The 18,688-nt window shown below is 44.3% G+C and overlaps 1 protein-coding gene and 1 long non-coding RNA gene across 9 annotated transcripts; one reads left to right on the top strand and one right to left on the bottom strand.

Annotated features, from left to right (window-relative positions):
* The first annotated feature begins 247 nt into the window (after window positions 1-247).
* Window positions 248-13,514, top strand: srrm1 (serine/arginine repetitive matrix 1). Of its 7 annotated transcripts, none has more exons than XM_015348588.2 (18): window positions 248-316; window positions 1,664-1,753; window positions 2,007-2,129; window positions 4,251-4,421; window positions 4,680-4,789; window positions 5,106-5,315; window positions 5,478-5,693; window positions 6,002-6,121; window positions 6,463-6,734; window positions 7,488-7,568; window positions 7,859-7,942; window positions 8,144-8,288; window positions 8,562-8,603; window positions 8,849-8,941; window positions 9,482-9,976; window positions 10,472-10,661; window positions 11,150-11,326; window positions 11,757-13,514. In XM_015348588.2, the coding sequence occupies exons 1-18, from the start codon at window positions 296-298 to the stop codon at window positions 11,862-11,864; spliced, it is 2,748 nt and encodes a 915-aa protein (XP_015204074.1). In that variant the 5' UTR covers window positions 248-295; the 3' UTR covers window positions 11,865-13,514. The 7 variants fall into 7 exon arrangements, with proteins under 7 accessions (XP_015204074.1, XP_015204075.1, XP_015204073.1 ...); XM_015348589.2 differs by having other exon boundaries at window positions 7,856-7,942; window positions 11,764-13,514; XM_015348587.2 differs by having other exon boundaries at window positions 7,856-7,942.
* A 2,663-nt stretch (window positions 13,515-16,177) lies between these two features.
* LOC107077519 (uncharacterized) lies at window positions 16,178-18,519 on the bottom strand. 2 transcript variants are annotated; one of them, XR_001478542.2, is made up of 3 exons: window positions 18,392-18,519; window positions 17,093-17,592; window positions 16,178-16,430 (listed from the first exon to the last, which is right to left on the bottom strand). It is a non-coding gene; the product is annotated as an uncharacterized lncRNA (long non-coding RNA). The 2 variants fall into 2 exon arrangements; XR_001478543.2 differs by having other exon boundaries at window positions 17,433-17,592.
* Window positions 18,520-18,688: the final 169 nt, after the last annotated feature.

Here is an 18,688-nt window from a genome sequence, read left to right as displayed (position 1 = left end):
GTTTCAGAGCAATTGGCGCTCCTTGATAGGTTTGCCCGGGAGTTTTGGACTCTTGAGAGTTTTGTTTGGATTTGCAAACGACGGTGTTAAATGTGTTGAGGCGCCTTGAACCTGCTGTTTAAAAGTTCCGCGGAGAGCCGAGCTCCAGTGCCTGAGGTGTAAACGCATCAATAAAGTTACGCCGCCTGGTGGTTATTTATGGTCCTACACGAAGGGGGGGGGCTTCTTCCTGCATTGCATTGTGGGAGTCGTGGGCATTTTTCTTTCAGAGACACATTGCACATTTCGGCAGAAGATGGACGCGGGTTTTTTCCGCGTAAGTACATGTCTTCTTTTTGGCTAAAAAAAAAATGGAATTTCGAGTTTATTGTTCTCCTTATTGCAGCCTAGGCGTCCCCTCGGCTCGGTTTCCGGAGCCAAAAGCGTGGCTTATCCAGGAGCATTTTTTTTTTCCTTGTGTACTTCATGCGCCATCCCGGAGCAACGACATGCAATGGGAGAATAAAAATGGCGGCTGTATGTGAATTCAACCGGGGATCAAAATCATTCGTTGAAAATGAATTGGAATCTGTATTGTCTCGTGTTGTGTTGGGGGTGCAATTAATAAACGCGCACATCGTTTTTGAGGATGTTCTTTCTGTACTTGTTAATCTTTAAAAAAAAAAAACCTTCAGAGCCCGTGTAAGGCCTGTGTCGACAAGCAGTCAGCCAGGGTGCAGGGCTCGTTTGAATAGACTATGCCCAGATCCTTCAAACGTTGTGTTCGTGTGGCTGCGGAGAAATGTTGAGTTCAGGAGTTGTTGTTTTTTTCTTAATCTTGTGTGCTGGAAAAAAAAAACCCTCAGCGGCCTATAACGGAGAAGACAAAACGCGATCGGGTATTTAAGCGTCTTGACCTGTGCGGCAACGTCTACCGCGTCTTCTGGAGAAAAGACAACTTTCTCTGGCTTCGCCTCGCCGTGCCTGTTCGCTCCTTGGGGACTGAGGTGTTGGGAAGTGACGAGGGAAAGTCACCTTTGAAGTACACGCTCACATGTGGAGGAATATTGCTTGAGAGTCGTGTGATAACCTCGGGTTTTTTTTTAAAAAGCTGCTCTTAACCAAATCTGTCACGCCTCACGATGTGTGCGAAATGCTGACAGACCCAGTGAGTTTGGGGAGCTCAAACTTTTAAAAAAAAATGTAACTGGGCTCGTCCTTCACTAGTCATTGTCTTATACTGTTACCAGCAGCCTGAAGAGCTTTTCAACTTGATGGCCTTATTCAGAGATCCCTCCCGGAGTTTAGCAGATATTCTGGTTTAGTAAATGATATGGCTGCTACGAAGACTTGTAGGTTTCATTGTAACCTTTTGTTGTTAATAATAACAACAACAATTTCTTGCTTTAGGAATTTGTATTTTCACCTACCCCAGCTTGCTCTCCATGAGACACAGACAGGGAGAGAAGCTGGGGGTCATAGTGCAGGGTCAGCCGTTGTACAGCACCCCTGGAGCAGTTGGGGCCTTGCTCAGGGGCCCAGCGGAGTAGGATTTCTCTGCCGGCTGCGGGATTTGAACCGGCAACCTTCCAGCCACAGGCGCAGATCTTATCCTTAGATGAAATTGTTCATGTGAGCCTGTCCTGAAACCTAAAACCAGAGTCTTTCTGTATTTTCTTACCAGGGCACGAGTGCGGAGCAAGACAATCGCTTCAGCAACAAGCAGAAGAAACTTTTGAAACAGCTCAAATTTGCAGAATGTCTCGAGAAGAAGGTATGTGAGCATCTTCTAATTAATTGTTGTTTCAAAATATTCTTAGAGACCCAAAGGATCGTCCTTGGTCACCTGGGGTGTCTACTTGCGATAGGCTTGCAGTTATATATTGTTTTGCGGTTCTGATCAGAAAACAAGATTCAGTTTAGGCTGTGGACACAAGGTGTCCTCCAGTGTTTTTGAGTTTATTTTTGATTTTGTGGTAGGGTGACTGTTTTGTAGATGTGTGGCTAAATGTCAGCTTTCTTTTCAGGTGGATATGACCAAGGTGAACTTGGAAGTCATCAAACCATGGATAACTCAAAGAGTGACAGAGATTTTAGGGTTCGAGGACGATGTCGTCATCGAGTTCATTTTCAACCAGCTGGAGGAAAAGGTAACGCCGTCGAAACAGTTTCTTCTTCCTCAGATTCTTGTTTTGTAAAGCAGTGAACTAGTTCTTATTTTTTTGTGCAAGAGGCGGGTGGGTGGGTGTGAGAACTAGAGAAGAGTATTTTTTCTAGTTGAGAATTCACTTTTTATAATATAAATTTACTGCTCTAGGAGGTTTTGTTCTGACTGCTGAGGTGAAAGGAAATGAAGCTATATGTATTTGAAAGAAATGTTGCTGTTATATGTAACAAAGTGCCTTTGACAGCAGTTTTCTAATGATGATGTGATTTATGATTTAAAAGGCCTGAACCAATATGGATGTTATTCCTTGCGTCTGAAGTATAGCACCATCACCTAATTAGGTCACAGCAGAGTGAGTGTCCAATGTCGCTCTGACCCAACTCCCTTGATGATGCAGTGTGTGTTTGGAGGTGAGTTGTGTAAAGTGACCAAAAATTCCAGTGACGAGCACTTGGACAGATCCTTACACTGCTAAACCACCTACATTTACCTGTGGCTAGATATTTATAGATGGTAGCAGTATACCTTTTTAAAACCTGTATGCAGTATGCCTGAATTGTTTCCGGTTTGCTGTGTTCCAGTTATGATGGCTGATGGCGAAGACAGCCATCCTTTTTTTCCTCCTTCACTGTCGGGCATGGTGCATGGTGTAAAAAGAAATACTGCTATATTTATTGGTGAAAGGAAAAATACTACATTGAAAGTGGCCTGACTGCACTTTTGATGTCAGATTATTTAGACCTGCTGACAAGGTCTTTTAAAAAAAAAAAAAGTAGCAGTGATATTTATGATTCTTCACGTGTATGCAGACAAACTGATAATGTAGACATTGGTGTTCATTTGCCTAAAGTTGATCTAGCTCCTAGACCCTCTATATCTTGAGTTAATATGCCTTTTGTTTGACCTTTTGACTTTTTGTGTGAAAATAGGCACTGCTTTTTTGGTCCATATTGAGGTATGCTTAAGACTTGTTGATTTGCTTGCCAGGCAGAATAGCTTTTTTAAAAAAAAAAGTCAATGCAAACAGTATGTAAAGCCGATTGTTGACATTGGTTCAAAGTGTATTTTTTAAATCAGACGTAGGGTATTTGCCTTTTGTGAATGCTCAATATTACAGAACACTGCCTTGATAGGGTTTGTGCTAAACTCTCTTGTAATTCTCTGTTGCTGAAATTAAAAGCGAAATTTATTTTTATTTTATTTTTTAGAGTGATTTAAAAAAAATTCAATTCTCTTGTGGCTGTGTACTCATTATTGCTTGTTCGTCTTTTGCAATTTAGATAAATGATATAACATTAAGCTCAAGGTGGTTGAGTTGCAGTAGGGAGGCGGAAGCAAGCCAAGGGAACATCTCTCTCTGCAGGAGACTTGGCGAGTCCATTTCCAAGGGTTCCACCTGGGGAGAGAAGACGTCAGGACTGTGTACTTGCTTTGTGGCGTTGATGCGCTTGGCTCTGTGGATCTTGTTGCTTGAACGAGAATGACTTTCAAGAATTTTACTTTGGGGAAAAAAAAAAACAACAACAACTCGCTGGACATTGTAGGGAATAGCTGTGAGGCTCTTGGCTACTTAACCCTTTGAAGACAGTATCCCAGATACGTTAGTTTTGTATCCTGTGGATGAATTGCAAAAGTGTAGCTCAGGGTTTACTTGTTGTCATTATTATGATGTTCCATTGCATGCAGGAACATTGTGTTTAGTCGCCCTTGTATTGTCAACGCAGCTGAGCAGTAAGCCAGAATGTATGTCAAATGAGTTTCCAAAACGAGATTAGCTTTAAAAAAAGGGGAATTTGGTTATTTTTTTATAAGAGTTAGTGCAATAGAGGTGCTGTAGCACAGTTCTCTAAGTCAACAAAGGGTTAATAGGCCGTATGGACTCTTGACTCCCTGTGAAGGTGAGCAAAATAACAGCTTTTCAGGGTTAGAGTGATATTAGACAGCTAAAATGGGGCTGGCTTTTATTTTATTTTTTTTCCTTGTTATGGGACCATAGGAAAGGCTATGATTAGGAAGAGATAGAAGGAAGAATTAGCCCACTGTACCTCTTTTTTTTTCTTGTTCAGCAACCTGTTTTTTTTTTTTCACCTTGTATCTGTTGCAGAATCCGGACAGTAAAATGATGCAGATTAACCTGACTGGGTTCCTGAATGGAAAGAACGCACGGGAATTCATGAAGGATCTGTGGCCCCTGCTTTTGAGTGCCCAAGAGAACATTGCTGGCATACCCTCTGCCTTCCTGGAGCAGAAGAAAGAGGAGATAAAGCAGAGACAGGTGAAGTGCATGTCAGGTGCATGGAAACAGGTTCAAACCTTTAGTTCTTGCTGGAGGCATCATTTTTTTACAAGTATAAAAGGGCAGCCGAAAAGCTGTAGGGTAAGATGAGCCTTTCCATCCCCTAAATTTCTAACATTATGACTGGACTCTGAAGTTTTGGAGAAAACATACCTTTTAAAATGTAGGCATTCGAAATTTGCGCTGTTTGCGCAGTCTTTGTACAGACCTGGTCCTAATTTTGTCTTGCGGTTGCAGATTGAACAAGAAAAGCTGGCGTCTCTGAAGAAACAGGATGAGGAAAAGGAGAAGAAGGAAAAGGAGGACAAGGAGAACAGAGAAAGGGACAGATCCAAAAGCCCACGAAGGTATGCGGAGCAGTTCACATGGATATGAGTATTTGAATGGGCTTGAATTCTTCCACTGTGGCGGGGTTATACTTTCCAAGCACTTTAGCCTGGAATTTTATCCCGTTTTTAGGTTTTGGTCCTTAATCATATGCTCTAGTGGCTTTTACGTTACTATTAATTTACTCCTGAACAGTTGCAAAAGCCAGTTTCACAGACCCAGAATCCTTTGATACTTCCACGTGTGTTGTGTTAAGAGTCTTTGCGCTGAAATGGGGGAAAGGGGAGAGGGCGCTCCTTGCAGGCGTGCTGAAGAGGGTGTTTGATTTGACCGCAGGAGGAAATCGCGGTCCGGCTCCCCCCGGCGGCGCTCCCCGGCGAAGCGCGACCGGAAGCGGAGCCACTCGCGGTCCCCCCGGCGCAGGACGAAGAGCCCCAGCAGCTCGCCGCTGCGGCTGCTCCGGAAGCCGGAGCCGCAGCTACCCGAGCCCGACCAGTCCGAGGCGGTGAAGAAGGACCTGCTTGTACAGGAAGCGTCATCGACTAGGTACTGTCTGACTTCTTGTGTTCCTGCGTTTCGTGCTGTTGGCTGCCGGCGGGCCCTGGTTTTTTGGAATTGAGCGCTTTAGTAGTTTATTTCGGTCGCGCTTTTGGCTCGGTACTTTGTCGGCCTGACTGAGACCAGCCTTCGCTCTTGGCCCTTTTTTAGTGACGTTGTAAAGGATGTCAAGCCGGACTCCGTGGCGGAGACGAAGGAAGCCTCTCCCGAGAAGCCGTCGAAGAAGGAGGAGAAGCCGAAGCCGAAAGAAAAGGACAAGGACGGCCGGCGGGACAGGAACCGGCACCGGTCGCGCTCCCGCTCGAAATCCCGGTCCCGCTCCCGGTCGCACTCCCGCTCCCGGAGGCGGCCCAGATCCCGCTCCAGGTCGGTGGCCTTCAATCCTCTCGCTTGCCGCCTTCTCGCCATTTCATCGCCGGCGCACCTTCCCGACCGGGCTGGTCCTGAAATTGTGCGCTTTTGATCTAATCGCCCCGTGCTCAAGCGGTTGATATTTGTTCGTACAGGCTGTCATGCTGTGCTCCTGAAACTGGTGAGACAGTTACACGAGTTGCACTCTGCCCTTCCCCGTGGTGTTCATCCCTTTTGGCATAGATACAGTACGGATGACTTCTTTCTTGATAACGTCAGACTCATTCCTTAAAGCTAAACTGAGTCTGTCTGTCTCTGTTTAGATCCTACTCTCCACGGAGGAGGCCGAGCCCAAGGAGACGCCCCTCGCCTCGCAGGAGAAGCCCTCCCAGACGTCCCCCTCCACCTCCACGTCACAGGAGAAGCAGATCCCCCGTCAGGAGGTGCGTGTGATTTGTCTCGCTTCTGCCTTGGGATGCGCTTGTCTGGGACTTCTCTTACTGTAATCGGGGAAAAATCGAAATCTTTTGAATCTTCAAAACAAGTTTTTTTCTTTCTTTTGCCGGCCACAAGTTATTTCACAATCAAGCTAAATATTTCTTAGACGTCACAGTTTACAGCGTATTACAGATGAATCCTTCCAGAATTAGTTTCCTGTTCGAGCTTTGTTTTGCCGAACGATACGGGTATTTGTACAGCTTCCCCGGCGGGTCTTGTCTTTCCGTGTGAGACAATGCGAAGAAGAATGTTTTGACGGTCATCGTGTTTTTCGGCTTGGTTGCAGGCGACGCTCTCCCTCCCCCTCGTCTTCCGGGAGCAGCTCGTCGTCCTCGTCGTCGCGCTCCCGGTCCCCGCAAAAGAAGGCCGTGAAGCGCGTCTCCACCACGCCGCCCCGCAAACCCCGCCGCGGTTCCCCGTCGGCCAGCCCGGCGAGGAGGAGGGTCAGGACGCCCCCGACGGCCAGCTCGCCTCCCAAGAGCCGCCGCTCCCCGTCGCCGCTGCAGTCGGGCCGGGCCAGGAAGGGTCGCGGATCCCCCTCCCCTTCCAGAGCCTCAGGTAGCGCAGGGGGACTCGCACGAGCTCCCGATGAGGTGGTCTGCGGCTTCTTTTCTCCTGTCATCCTCCAGACATAGTCATTTCTTTAAATAGCTTGACTGGGGTGACAAGAAGAATCTGTAGGAAAACCGCAGTTCTTTCCTATTTGGTCTCCATATTTGCCTCCAAAATACAAGAGGCTTGTATTTTCTGCTTCCAGACTCGAGGCGTTTTTTTAAGGAACAGGTTATTAAGCGATAAGGTGCACCTTCACTGTGGGCTTAGAATTGGATAGGTCATCCCTTGTGGCATAAGAACACATGGTGAACGAGGCTCTTGGACTCAATTTCCTCTATTGATGTGGAAAGGTGATATCCTTGCACAGGGACAGAAGAAAGTAAGACGTGTATTGCATTGCAAGAACCACTGGCTGACATCCATGGCTTCTGTTTTTGTTAACTTTGCTTCCCTCTGACCTGTCGAAAATATCCTCAGTTCTTCTCAGGTTAACTTTTAGAAGATCCAATCCTCAGAAACCTCAAAAAGGACTGCACCTTCTGGGGGGGATTAAGTTCACGCCTGTGCTAGAAATCTTTCTCGTTTAGCCCTAGCTGAATTAGGACGTACAGAATTGAATTGGTTTTCTGATGGGTAGAAAAAATTACATTGTGTAGCAGGCAATAGTGTTCAGAGTGCTGATAAATTCCGTGCTTGCTGGAAAAACTACAGTGAAAGTATTTTTAAAATTAATTGCTCTCTTGCCTTTTTTTTAAGCTGGAAAACGTAAACCTGGTACAAAGGTTGAATCGCCATCACCAGCCCCAAAGCCAAGAAGATCAGAGCCTTCGGAATCAGGTTTGTTTGTTTTGTTTTTTTTTTACTGTTGTTGATCACAAATAAATTCAGGTCGTGGGCTTTGTATTAAAATAATTGCTGGTTTCTGCTGATTGTGGCCTGTTCCCCATCGTTTATTTCAGTTTCAGCAGTTCCATGCTAAATTTTTTTGCTTCTCATTGGCTTTAAGTATGAAGTGAAATTCAAACATTCAATCTCTGAAAGCATTGTAGCACTAGTGTGGAATAGATGTGCTCTATGTAAAATAAGATTTATACTGAGTACTGAAGGACATTCCTCTGTTACAGAAGATGATAAAGGTGGGAAGGGGGCTACAGCAGATTCTGTGCAGCAGAGACGTCAGTATCGCAGACAGAATCAGCAGTCTTCATCAGGTTACTTGTTTTTCTTTAAATGTTATTTTCATGCACTAACGTTTTGCAGTAGTACATTGGTAGTGTGCTTGCAGTGTTTGTCCGTTTTTATTTCTTTTACGAACATCTTGTGCTTTTTTTTTAACCCATAATGTCCCATTGGCGGTTTTCTTTTTGGTTTACCGTTGCTTCCCCCCCCCCCTTTGAATTTGGTCTTGGCAGAGACGGGCTCCTCCTCTTCCTCTGAAGACGAAGGCCCCAAAAAGACGGGGGCGCGGAACGGGGAGATCAAGAGGAGGCGCCCTCGCTCGGCCTCCCGCAGCGCCTCCCCGTCGCCCAGGAGGCGGCACAGGGAGGCGTCTCCGAGGTGAGCGGGGTTGAGGGCTCTGTGCCGTCTTCGTGCGGGGAATGTCCGTTAAAAGAAAACGCGTCTGGGCACGCAGAAGCCTAGTGTCAAGACGTTTGTCCGAGGCTTCGTCCAGCCTTTCTCGCTGGTGCCGAGGACGGTGTGGGGTTTAAGTCTCAAACTCGAAAAGGAACCTCTACCTCCCAACCCCCGCCACCCCCCCACCCCCCCACTGCGGTGTCTTTGTTAAATCTTTAGTGGTGATGGCTGGTTTCTGTTCTTTCTTGCTGCCAGGATGCCGCTTGGAAAGAGGTGGCAGTCACCAGTGGCTAAAAGGTTGGTTAGAATATAGTATGCTGTTTCTCTGATTAGCAGCGGCCTTGCGCGCTAGGCTAGGCTTTCCTCGACGCAAGCCCAGTAAATGACTTGCTTCGCCGCACCTGCATTTGAGTAGCGGTTTACGAAAAGGTGTCTTTAGACTCTGTCCGATTTGCACCCGGGAAAAAAATGTTGCGCTGCGAGATGCGTCGGTGGGTGTCTTCGGTCACTGACCTGTTGAACGATGGGCGATTGCTTTCCAGGCGCAGGAGAAGCCCCTCTCCCCCAGGAAGACGCCACCGATCTCCTTCCCCGCCGAGGCGCCGCAGATCTCCATCCCCTCCACCCAGGCGAAGGCAGGTGTTTCCGGCATTCTTGTTTGTCTGAGAACCTCCATGGGGTCCCCCGTGGATAAGCTTAAGGGCCTGCTGTTTTTGAATTTTTTATATTTGATCCATGTACAAATGTTTGTCATTGTCTCTTATTTCAAAGTCGGCGTTAATCGTGAAATCAGCTGCTCATGTAGGGAAAAACATAGAGAGCTCTTCAGTTGCACTGCAAAAGAACAGTATGTGGATTTGCGAGTACAACAGTTTTTTTTTTACTTCTTGATCACTTGTGTTTTGAGGTTTCTTGCAAGGGTGTAAATATGGCTTTTTATTTTTATGGTAAGGCCACAGAATGCTGTCCGATACTTTGCAAAACATGAACTATTGGTGTCATTTTTCTAGTTATAAGGTGAATCATCTCTATCGTAAAAAAATGTTGCGATAGGTATCAGGGTGTTATTTTTATAGGAGAGGTTTGTTACACCTCACTAACTTGTCAGTTTCCGCTTACGTGCCAGTTCACTGTTCCGTGTGATTGATGCGATTTGTTTTATGGTGCTTTTCCAGGTCCCCGACTCCTCCACCTCGCAGACGCTCCCCCTCTCCCAGGCGGTACTCTCCCCCAATTCAGCGCCGCTACTCTCCGTCTCCGCTCCCACCGAAGCGGAGAGGGTCCGCGTCGCCCCCTCCCCCCAAACGTCGCACGTCTCCTTCCCCGGCCCCCAAACGGAGGCCCTCCAGGTCGCCCCCTCCTAAGCGCAGGAGCTCCCCGCTGCCGAAGAGGCGCACCCCACCTGCCTCTCCCCCCCGACACAGGAGGAGCCCCCCTCCAGCGGGCCGGCCGAACCGAGACGCTCGCTCCCCTCCTGTCCACGGCAAGCGCCTGTCGCCCTCGCCCGCGGGCCGCGGCCGCGCGCTGCGGGGGTCTCCGAGCCCCCCCCCGCGCCGCGTCCCCTCCGGCTCCCCGCCTCCCCCGCCTGTGAGGCGGCAGCAGTCTCCCTCTCCGACTAACAGGCCCATACGGAGGGTGTCTCGAACGCCAGAACCGAAGAAGACAAAGAAGTAATTTTCTCCCGTTGCATAAATGGTTTTGTCCAGTTAGAAAACAGTGTCTTTCAGCTCAAATCGTTTCAGTTATTTTCCTTTAGTCAGGTATGTAGAGAAAAAAGTAAGAGGTTTATTCCCTGCTGAAAAGAGAAGAAAGAAAACAACGTTTCGGCCATGGAGCCTCCTTCTGTTGACGCACCTTAAGAAGGCTCCACGCCCAAAACATTGCGTTTTCTTTTTTCTCTTTTCAGCAGGGAATAAACCTTTACTTGTTTCTTTGCGGCCTACACATGTTGATGCAGCTCCCCACCTGAACTACAATATGTAGAGAGCCTTCTTTGTGCAGTAAGGGAGTTTAATGGGGTTGGTTGTCTTGTAGCCTTTGCGATAAGAGGCGTACTTTTGTAAATTACTTGAATACGTGTCCGAGGCTGAGCCTTGCTTATTTCTGAAGGGTGTGGATTTCTGGCTTTGCTTTTCATTGTGCGTCTTTTTCCCTTTTTCTCCAAGGGCATCGCCAAGCCCCCTGCCTGTGAGGAGGATGCCCACCAGATCCGTGTCCCGGTCTCCAGAACCAGCTGCCAAAAAGCGCCCACTAGCTCCCTCTGCTTCCCCTTCTCCGTCTCGGTCAGCCAGCGGGTCCCCCCCCCCAGCGGTTAAAAAAGCCAATAGCGCCTCACCAAGTCCATCTCCTGCAAAGGTACAGGCATCTTTTTTTTGTTTTTTTTTTCTGTAGTTTGTCGTTTAAAAACCCTTTGGATCTGGCAGTGCCTAAAGTACACTGAACATGATAATACACTGAAGTGGATGATTAAGCATTTCAAATGACAGACAAATGCCCCCTCCCCCTTCAGGAAATAGAAATGTGTGGTTTACAGTGCAGTCTTCTACTTTAATTGGTCTGCAAAATACGTTTTCTGACCACTATTGGGGTTAAGTACCTAATTTTATTGAGGCACGTGGGAGATAGTTCATACTTTAACCAAAGCGTTAATTTAATTCAGGTCCACAGCAGAGATTTTACAGGTTCAGTTGGATAGGTAATCTGTGTGGCGCTTTCCCTAAACTCAGTAGATGTTGTGATGCGTCGGACTTATTAAGCCTTACGGATTTTGGGAAAAACCCCGTCTGATTTCTCACCTTGAGGGAGTTCAACACGTCCACTTATTCTCCGTTCGTTTTCTCCAGAACTCTGATCAAGAAGCCAGTGGCAAGAAAAAGAAGAAGAAGAAGGACAAGAAACACAAGAAGGACAAAAAGCACAAGAAGCACAAGAAACACAAGAAGGAGAAGGCAGCCATGGCGGCGGCTGCCGGCCCGGACGCTGCAGTCCCAGAAGCCCATCCCGACTCGGATCCCAAGAAGGTGAGGTGTCTTTGGGAAGAAATGACCGAGAAGGAGGGTGGGATTTTGTACTAAACGAAAACTTGGTCTGGCTATACATGCCCAACTTTAGGAATCGGAAACGGAATAACTTGCTCGGTGCCCGTTTTTTAAATCGGTATGCTGAAAGCATTTCGTCGTCCTTTGGGCGAAAATGTCTTAAAACGTCATACCGTACATGTTCAGGTGCTTCATTACACTGGTTTGCGTACGCATTTTCAGAATAGGCCCCCCATGGCGCAGAATTCAGCGGCTTGACGTGAAAAATAAAGAATTGGTAGAACAAGTCTCCAAAATGTTCCTTTGGAAACTGGGAAATGACAGAAACGGACCATTTGACTTCAGGTCCTTTGGTCTAGTAGAGTTGGAACACCCTGTCTTTTTAATGTAATCACTACGGTGTTTTTTTAAGGATTCAGACAGTGAAGCAGAAGACAACCTTGATGACTTAGAGAAGCACCTGCGAGAGAAGGCCCTGCGGTCCATGCGGAAGGCTCAGATGTCCCCCTCAGATTCTTGAAGATGCGGAATGCTCTGAATGTCTCGGCATATTTGTTTTTTTAATTTGGTCTTGTTCACATGGTTGAGCTTTAGAACGTACAGTTTGTTGTTTATCCCCCCTTATCTACAGAGTTCTTTTTGTACAGAAAATAGGATGAGGTTTTCATGTAAGAAAAGAGGCCAAAGGTTTACCTGGCACCCCCCCTCTGCTCCTGGTTTTGCTAAGCGAACGGAGACTCAAGCCTGTTAATCCACGACCCTTCCTGATCCTCCCCCCATCCTGCTTCAAGATGAAGGGCATTGAAAAATACAGGAGTTGTCCTGGAATTGGCTTTAAGTGCGAAAAATGACACATTGCCCGCTTCCCAGTTAGAGGAACGAATTTAATTCTGCGTGTATGCAGTACAGCATTGAAAATGACCTAAAACCCCTTTTTATTTGCATGGATCAGACAAGGGACAACCCAGCCTTAGTTAAAAGGTGTCTTCTCTGTAAAACTCATTTGAAATATTAAATTGCACTCCTGTAATGCTATACATTTCCAGTTAAGTGCTGCTTTTATTTTTCCTTCATTTATTTTTTGGCTCCTTAATTGTAGTGTTTTTTTAAATTCCATGTCATGATTGTGGATTGCATACTGGGGGGGATGGCGTACGCAAAATGCATTGCCCGGAAACTAAAGGAAAAAACACTGGATTTGCTTTTTATGATTGTTTTGCTAAAGGCTTTAGTCAAAGGAGAATTCTACTTTGTATACTGCCTCTGGTAAAAACCGAATAGCTCAATGATGGATGTTAGGCTTTAGCTGATGTGGTTGTTCCAACATCCACAATTATTTTCAAACCTTTTGCCTGTGGGAGTTCATTGGATCTGTATTTAAATATACTGCTCTTGTCATCCTTTTGAAATTAGTTTTTTTATATCAACATTGTGGTGTGAATGGATTTTTTTTAAAGTTGTCAATGGACTGGTGAAAGTCTCTTGAGGATAATACACAAGTATGATTGATTCTTCAAGCTTGAAACAACCTTTCACTGTGAAGTCATTAAAATGTTTTGTCATAGAACCTTGAAGAACCTAATTCCTTTGTTGTATATCGTAAATTTTAATGGATATGGGAGTTCATATAAACATTCATGGCTAACTTCTACATGCAATAATTGGAGAATAGTTTTTCATGCATTTTACATCCCTGATTTTTTTTTTTTGAATTGGAATCTTGCGGTCTTGATTAACAATGCAATTCTAAGAAATTGGCTACATGTGTGGATTGTTTATAAAATCTCTCCCAACAGAGGGCGCATTTTCACATTTGCATATAATATACGATAAACAGGTATAATAAATGGTTATCCCCAGTGAGAGAGGAGTCAAGTTTACTTTATCTTTTTTCATTAAATTTTTTTTATAGCAAATATTTGCAGTAAAATGGATTCAGACATTTTGAGTTTCTCAAATAATTCTGGGGACAGGGATTTCTTGAGCTCTGCAGTTTAACAGGAATACGGTTTTGTAATAGTGTATGTACCGGGAGCAGGATAAGTAAGCAGGTGGATTAAAAGTGACCAGTGTCGATTTTTAAAAAAATACATTGTTATAAATAAGATCTCTTGATATTTTTGGTAAATGGGCCGCACTGTTCGAGGTCAATAAATGTTTTCGGTGAAAAGTTTTGATTTTGATCTTTTGCATACACCTATATAGCACTTATATATGATAAATCAAATGGAATTGCTATGTGGATTCCCCAAATGAATTACATATTTAGTATTATAGGGATGTTGATTTTTGACCCCGTTTTACAGTGGCATATACCTAAAGCTTTCCTTCATGCATGAGACAGCAGTAGTTATGACCATCATATTCAGGAATGTCATCGGTTTTTAGGACTTCTAACGTGACTTTTCTGTGCCTCTGAATGAATAGTGCATTGTTGCATATTTATGTTTGACCAGAGCAAGCCTGAGTTTTTGCTGTTGAAAAACATCCTGAAGGTAAACATTTTAAAGCTACAATGTGAATCCTAAACACCCAGAGTATTTGTATTTAAGTGTTAAAAGGATGATTATTAAATAGCAGTATGTTTATTCCTTGATTTACAAATCCTCTTGGATTTAGTGTTCAATTTTCAGGTCTTCAAAGCACCCTGTTCCTGTTCCTTTTCCATGTTTATGCCTGTGAACACATGCTGTATTGCTAAAAACCTTAAATCTTGCATGGCTTCTGGTTTATAATACACAAGGGTGGAAATGAATCCTAGTTAAGTTTACCTATTAAAAACAGGAAAAACGTAATCTCTTGGTGGAGATGCAAAAAGCATAATTTGTCAAATTTAGATTTCCACATCGAAAGGAACTAGAGCTACATATGATGTAACTGAAATGGCTTTAACAGTTTTTTTTTTTAATTTTAGCAGAATGGAAAAAGTGGATCTTTAGGGCCATTGTGACACGATGTATTTTTATATGATGTTGGTCAGCATGTTGAAAATGAACCTTTCCTAACAATTACCAACTTTTCAAATGTACAGTGTTTGTTGAAAGTTCAGGAAGAATAAACCTTGATGTTACAAAATTCCAGGTTTTGTATAGCCCTTCTAGATTGATGTATATTCTGTAAAAGCATTAGTCTTGATTTGAAGGAAACTTGATAATTACACTCCACATTACGATTTAAGCTTGTGTCCCTTAACTGGGCACATTGAATTTTGACTCAGAAGAGCAATAGCAACAATAACAGCTTAAAAAGATTTGAAGCACTGAAAGTGACTTGATTGACGACACCAGTCATTGTACTTTGCAAGACAAATTTGAGAAATAGTTCAGGTGGGTAGCTGCGTCAGCATGCGTAGGCTGCAAAGGAACAAGTAATAGGTTTATTCCATGCTGAAAAAAAAGAAGGAAGAGAACACAACGTTTCGGCCGTGGAGCCTTCTTCAGGTGTCTCCACGGCCGAAACGTTGTGTTCTCTTTCTTCTTTTTTTCAGCATGGAATAAACCTAAATTTGAGAAATGTTTTCCAAGATAATTGTAATTTTCTTTTTGCGGTAGCTGACTACACAGGTTCTAGCATTGTTTTTTCCCCTTTGTGTGGATATTTAGATTCCTTCCAAGTCAAAACGTCGAGAACAGACATCTGTACAGTACTTGTCACATTCTTCAAATAAGTGGCATGTTAAAAGGGGGAGATGTCCTCCAAATTACCATTATCTCCTGCGTTGATGTGCTCTAGGCAGCCAGTCAAGGTTATAGATAGCAACTCCAGCGTGTTGGTATTTATGAGCCACCTTTGTTAACCTTTTGGGTTTTGATTATTCGGATGCCAAATGCAGTATGAGAAGCTGTGTGGCCAGGTGCTCTACAGTGAATGTCCCTATATGCATGTACTGCTCCAGCTTCTGTGGCCACAAAATACTCATTTCTGATTTCTCTTGTAATTTTTTTTAACACTGAACACAAATCAGAGATGCATTTTCAGGCGAGGGTCATTTATATTTGCAGCTGGGTGTTAGGGAAGGACTAAGAGTGGCTTGTGATTAAACCAGGGGACTCATCAGAAGGAAATCTGATTTTGACGAATGATCAGTGTGATCTGAAATAATTAATTGCTTGCACTTATCCACTCATCCAGGTGGATGCTGCACATTGGTGGTGGTGGAGGGGATCCCCTTTACCTGTAAAGCGCTTTGAGTGGAGTGTCCAGGAAAGCGCTATATAAGTGTAAGCAATTATTATTATTACTTATATAGCGCTTTTCTGGACACTCCACTCAAAGCGCTTTACAGGTAACGGGGACTCCCCTCCACCACCACCAATGTGCAGCCCCACCTGGATGATGCAACGGCAGCCATAGTGCGCCAGAACGCTCACCACACATCAGCTCTCAGGGGGGAGGAGAGCAGAGTAATGAGGCCAATTCATAGATTCTGGATTATTAGGAGGCCATGATTGGTAAGAGCCAACGGGAAATTTGGCCAGGACGCCGGGGTTACACCCCTACTCTTTTCGAAAAACGCCCTGGGATTTTTAATTGCCACAGAGTCAGGACCTCGGTTTTACATCTCATCTGAAGGATGGCGCCTGTTTACAGTACAGTGTCCCTGTCACTATACTGGGGCATTAGGATCAACGCAGACTGCAGGGTGAGCTCCCCCTGCTGGCCCCACTAACACCTCTTCCAGCAGCAACCGTAGTTTTTCCCAGGAGGTCTCCCATCCAGGTACAGGAAGTGACCGAGTTAGAATTCGTACGATGCAGCCCTGGCAACGGAGGTGTAACCTTTTAGGTGTAAATTGCAAAAACAATTTTTCTGTGTAGAGAAATAATGTAATACTTTTATTACTTTATATTTAAATCTTTAATTTGTTGAGAAGGGATTGGAGTGGTAAGGAAACATACCCAGGCAATCTCTTGTATAGTAGGTTATTTCTCATAATGTCTCACATCTGTCACACAAGGCAAGGTTGCTATTACTCTTTGTTGACTGGATGGGTAAAAAATCACCTGTTTTTATTCTCCTCCTGTGTTTGTCTGAAGACCTTGTGTCTGCTTCCTTTCCTGACCTCTCGTTACTGGTCAGAGTGTTCCTGCAGAACACCGATAAACCACAGAGAAGGAAAATTTAAAGTCACAAGCCTGTCTACAAAACAGATTTTTCTGTCTGCACTGAGCTGTTTTTAGTGTCTTTATAGAAAATAAGTTGCCCGATATCCTTTGTTCTAGGGGACTGAGAAAACGCATTTATTAAATCTTTTAGTATCTAGCTGAGATGTACCCTGAAACATTAAAATCCTGGACCATTTGCTCAAAATTTTAGTTATTTTTTTATACTTTATTTTTTTCAGATAAAGTATTACGGCCTGTAAACAGCTCTATTGCTACTGCTGTATGGCATTAAAGAAGCATAGCACAGTACACTTCTTTTAAGGGTGTACTAATACAACTAATTCAGGGTAATTTTGATTTCATATTTTCATTTTTAGCATATTAGACATATCACATCACATCCCAGGCATGTCTTGATCATGGGTATGCTCGTCAATTTGTATGTCGGCACATCAGGAAGTCTGCAGTGAGCTCTGCAGTTTTATCCAGCTAACATGGTTTCTTTGACATTTACATTCTAGCCTAAAATCCTAAGATTAAATATGAATTTGTAGTCTTACTAACAAGGTGAATTCATCCCCCCCCCCCCCCACCCCATTGCTCCAAGAAAACAAAGATGCCCAGGAATTAATTGTTTACACACCTGCCTGAAACCCAAAATTGACTGTTGTTGAAATGAGAGGCAGAAATAGCTGCATAGTGTGGTTTCTGTGAAGATCTGGGAAAATAACAAGGGCTTGGGGACTTCCTCCAGTTGCCTGCCTGCAGTCGAGGGCCTGCTCCCTCTCCTTGTGTTGCATTCCCTGCGCTTCTGTAGCTAACCGATCAATGCCATGATGACTTTGCAGGGAAAAGAAGCAAGGCCCTGATTCGGCAGGGTTGCAAATGCGATTTAATGGAGCTTGAAGCCTCTTCAAAGATGCATAACTCGATTTCACTAGAAGCCAGGGCTTGCACAAAATAAAAAAAAAACATCACTTAACATTTCAAGCGTCACCCCTTGACTTAAGGTAATCTTTTCCCCCTTCCGCAGTATTTTCTCAAGCACTCCTTCGGTGCGACAACTCCTGTGCTTTCCTTCCGAGTTTCAGCCAGTGGGCATCCCAGCCTCCTCCTCCGGTCTCTCCTTTGAGCACTGAAAAACTAGAAATGAAAAAAATAAACTGATGCCTGTAAGATGCAATAGTAAAAACGCAACGCACGGTATGAAAAGGATCACCCGTTTTTTAAGTTTGAAGTTTCACATCCACATAAATTTAAAGTCTTAGTTTCACAATTAACAATACTTTTTTTTTTTCCTGAGACGAGGCACGATTTAATATGCCCTATTTTGGATTCTGTTGTTAATCACATTACAGTTCTCTTGTAATGCTTTACACTGTGATACTGTGCTTACTTTTAGATGAGATCATCCAGTTTTTTATAGAACAGAAAGCAAAGATTAAATTGCAAACGTCTTATTTTAAACACTAGTTTCACACTTCTATTTTCGTTTTTAATAAGGATTTCCTTTAACCGTGGTAACACTAGAAAGCTGGCTCTATAAGCCCTTGTTATTTCACAAGAGGAAAATTCCCCCTTTTTAATGTGTCAGTTTGTTACATCAAGTCAGATGCTAGTCATCATGCCAGAGCGTGATGAAAACCACTCTTGCCCTGAGTGAAAAAGATATACTGTAAATATACTGTATACACTCGTAGGTGTGGCGTTTTAAATAAGTGCCGAGGCTTTAACCTTTACAAGTACAGCATTTCCAAGCGATAAGAAAACCAAACAGCAAGATATTATGGGCGGTGAACGGTAAACGGTGTCTTTACTCCAGAATAAACAATAATTTAATGAGCGTAAATTTTTTTTTAAAAAAGAGCAGACATTAGGTCATGCATTTCCAACTCAATTTCCAAAGAGGAAAAAAAAATTAAACAAAATTAAACAAACAAACCCAGCTTCAGCCTCGCAGATGGTGAGCCAGTCCGGATACTTCTCTTCTGCTAAGATCCCCAAATTCCCAGCGCCATCCCTTCTCCTGCTGGATAGACCCACCCACTTCGTCTGCGCCATGTGTGTGTGTGTGTGACATCACAGCTTGAAATATTCCCGTTGCCTTTTCTCCCCTAGTTGTGTGTGTGTGTGGGGGGTGTTCTCTTCTGCAACAGTTTTGTAGCGAGGGGTTTCCGGTGAGCCGGGGGGCGCAGTGTTGTACGCGCAGAGGCGAGGCGACTGCAAGAGCATCTTGAGG

This window comes from Lepisosteus oculatus, chromosome 11 (assembly GCF_040954835.1).
Source record: "Lepisosteus oculatus isolate fLepOcu1 chromosome 11, fLepOcu1.hap2, whole genome shotgun sequence".
Lineage (NCBI taxonomy): Eukaryota > Metazoa > Chordata > Actinopteri > Semionotiformes > Lepisosteidae > Lepisosteus > Lepisosteus oculatus.
The sequence above is the reverse complement of the archived record's forward strand: the minus strand, read 5'-3'. Positions and strand labels throughout refer to the sequence as shown.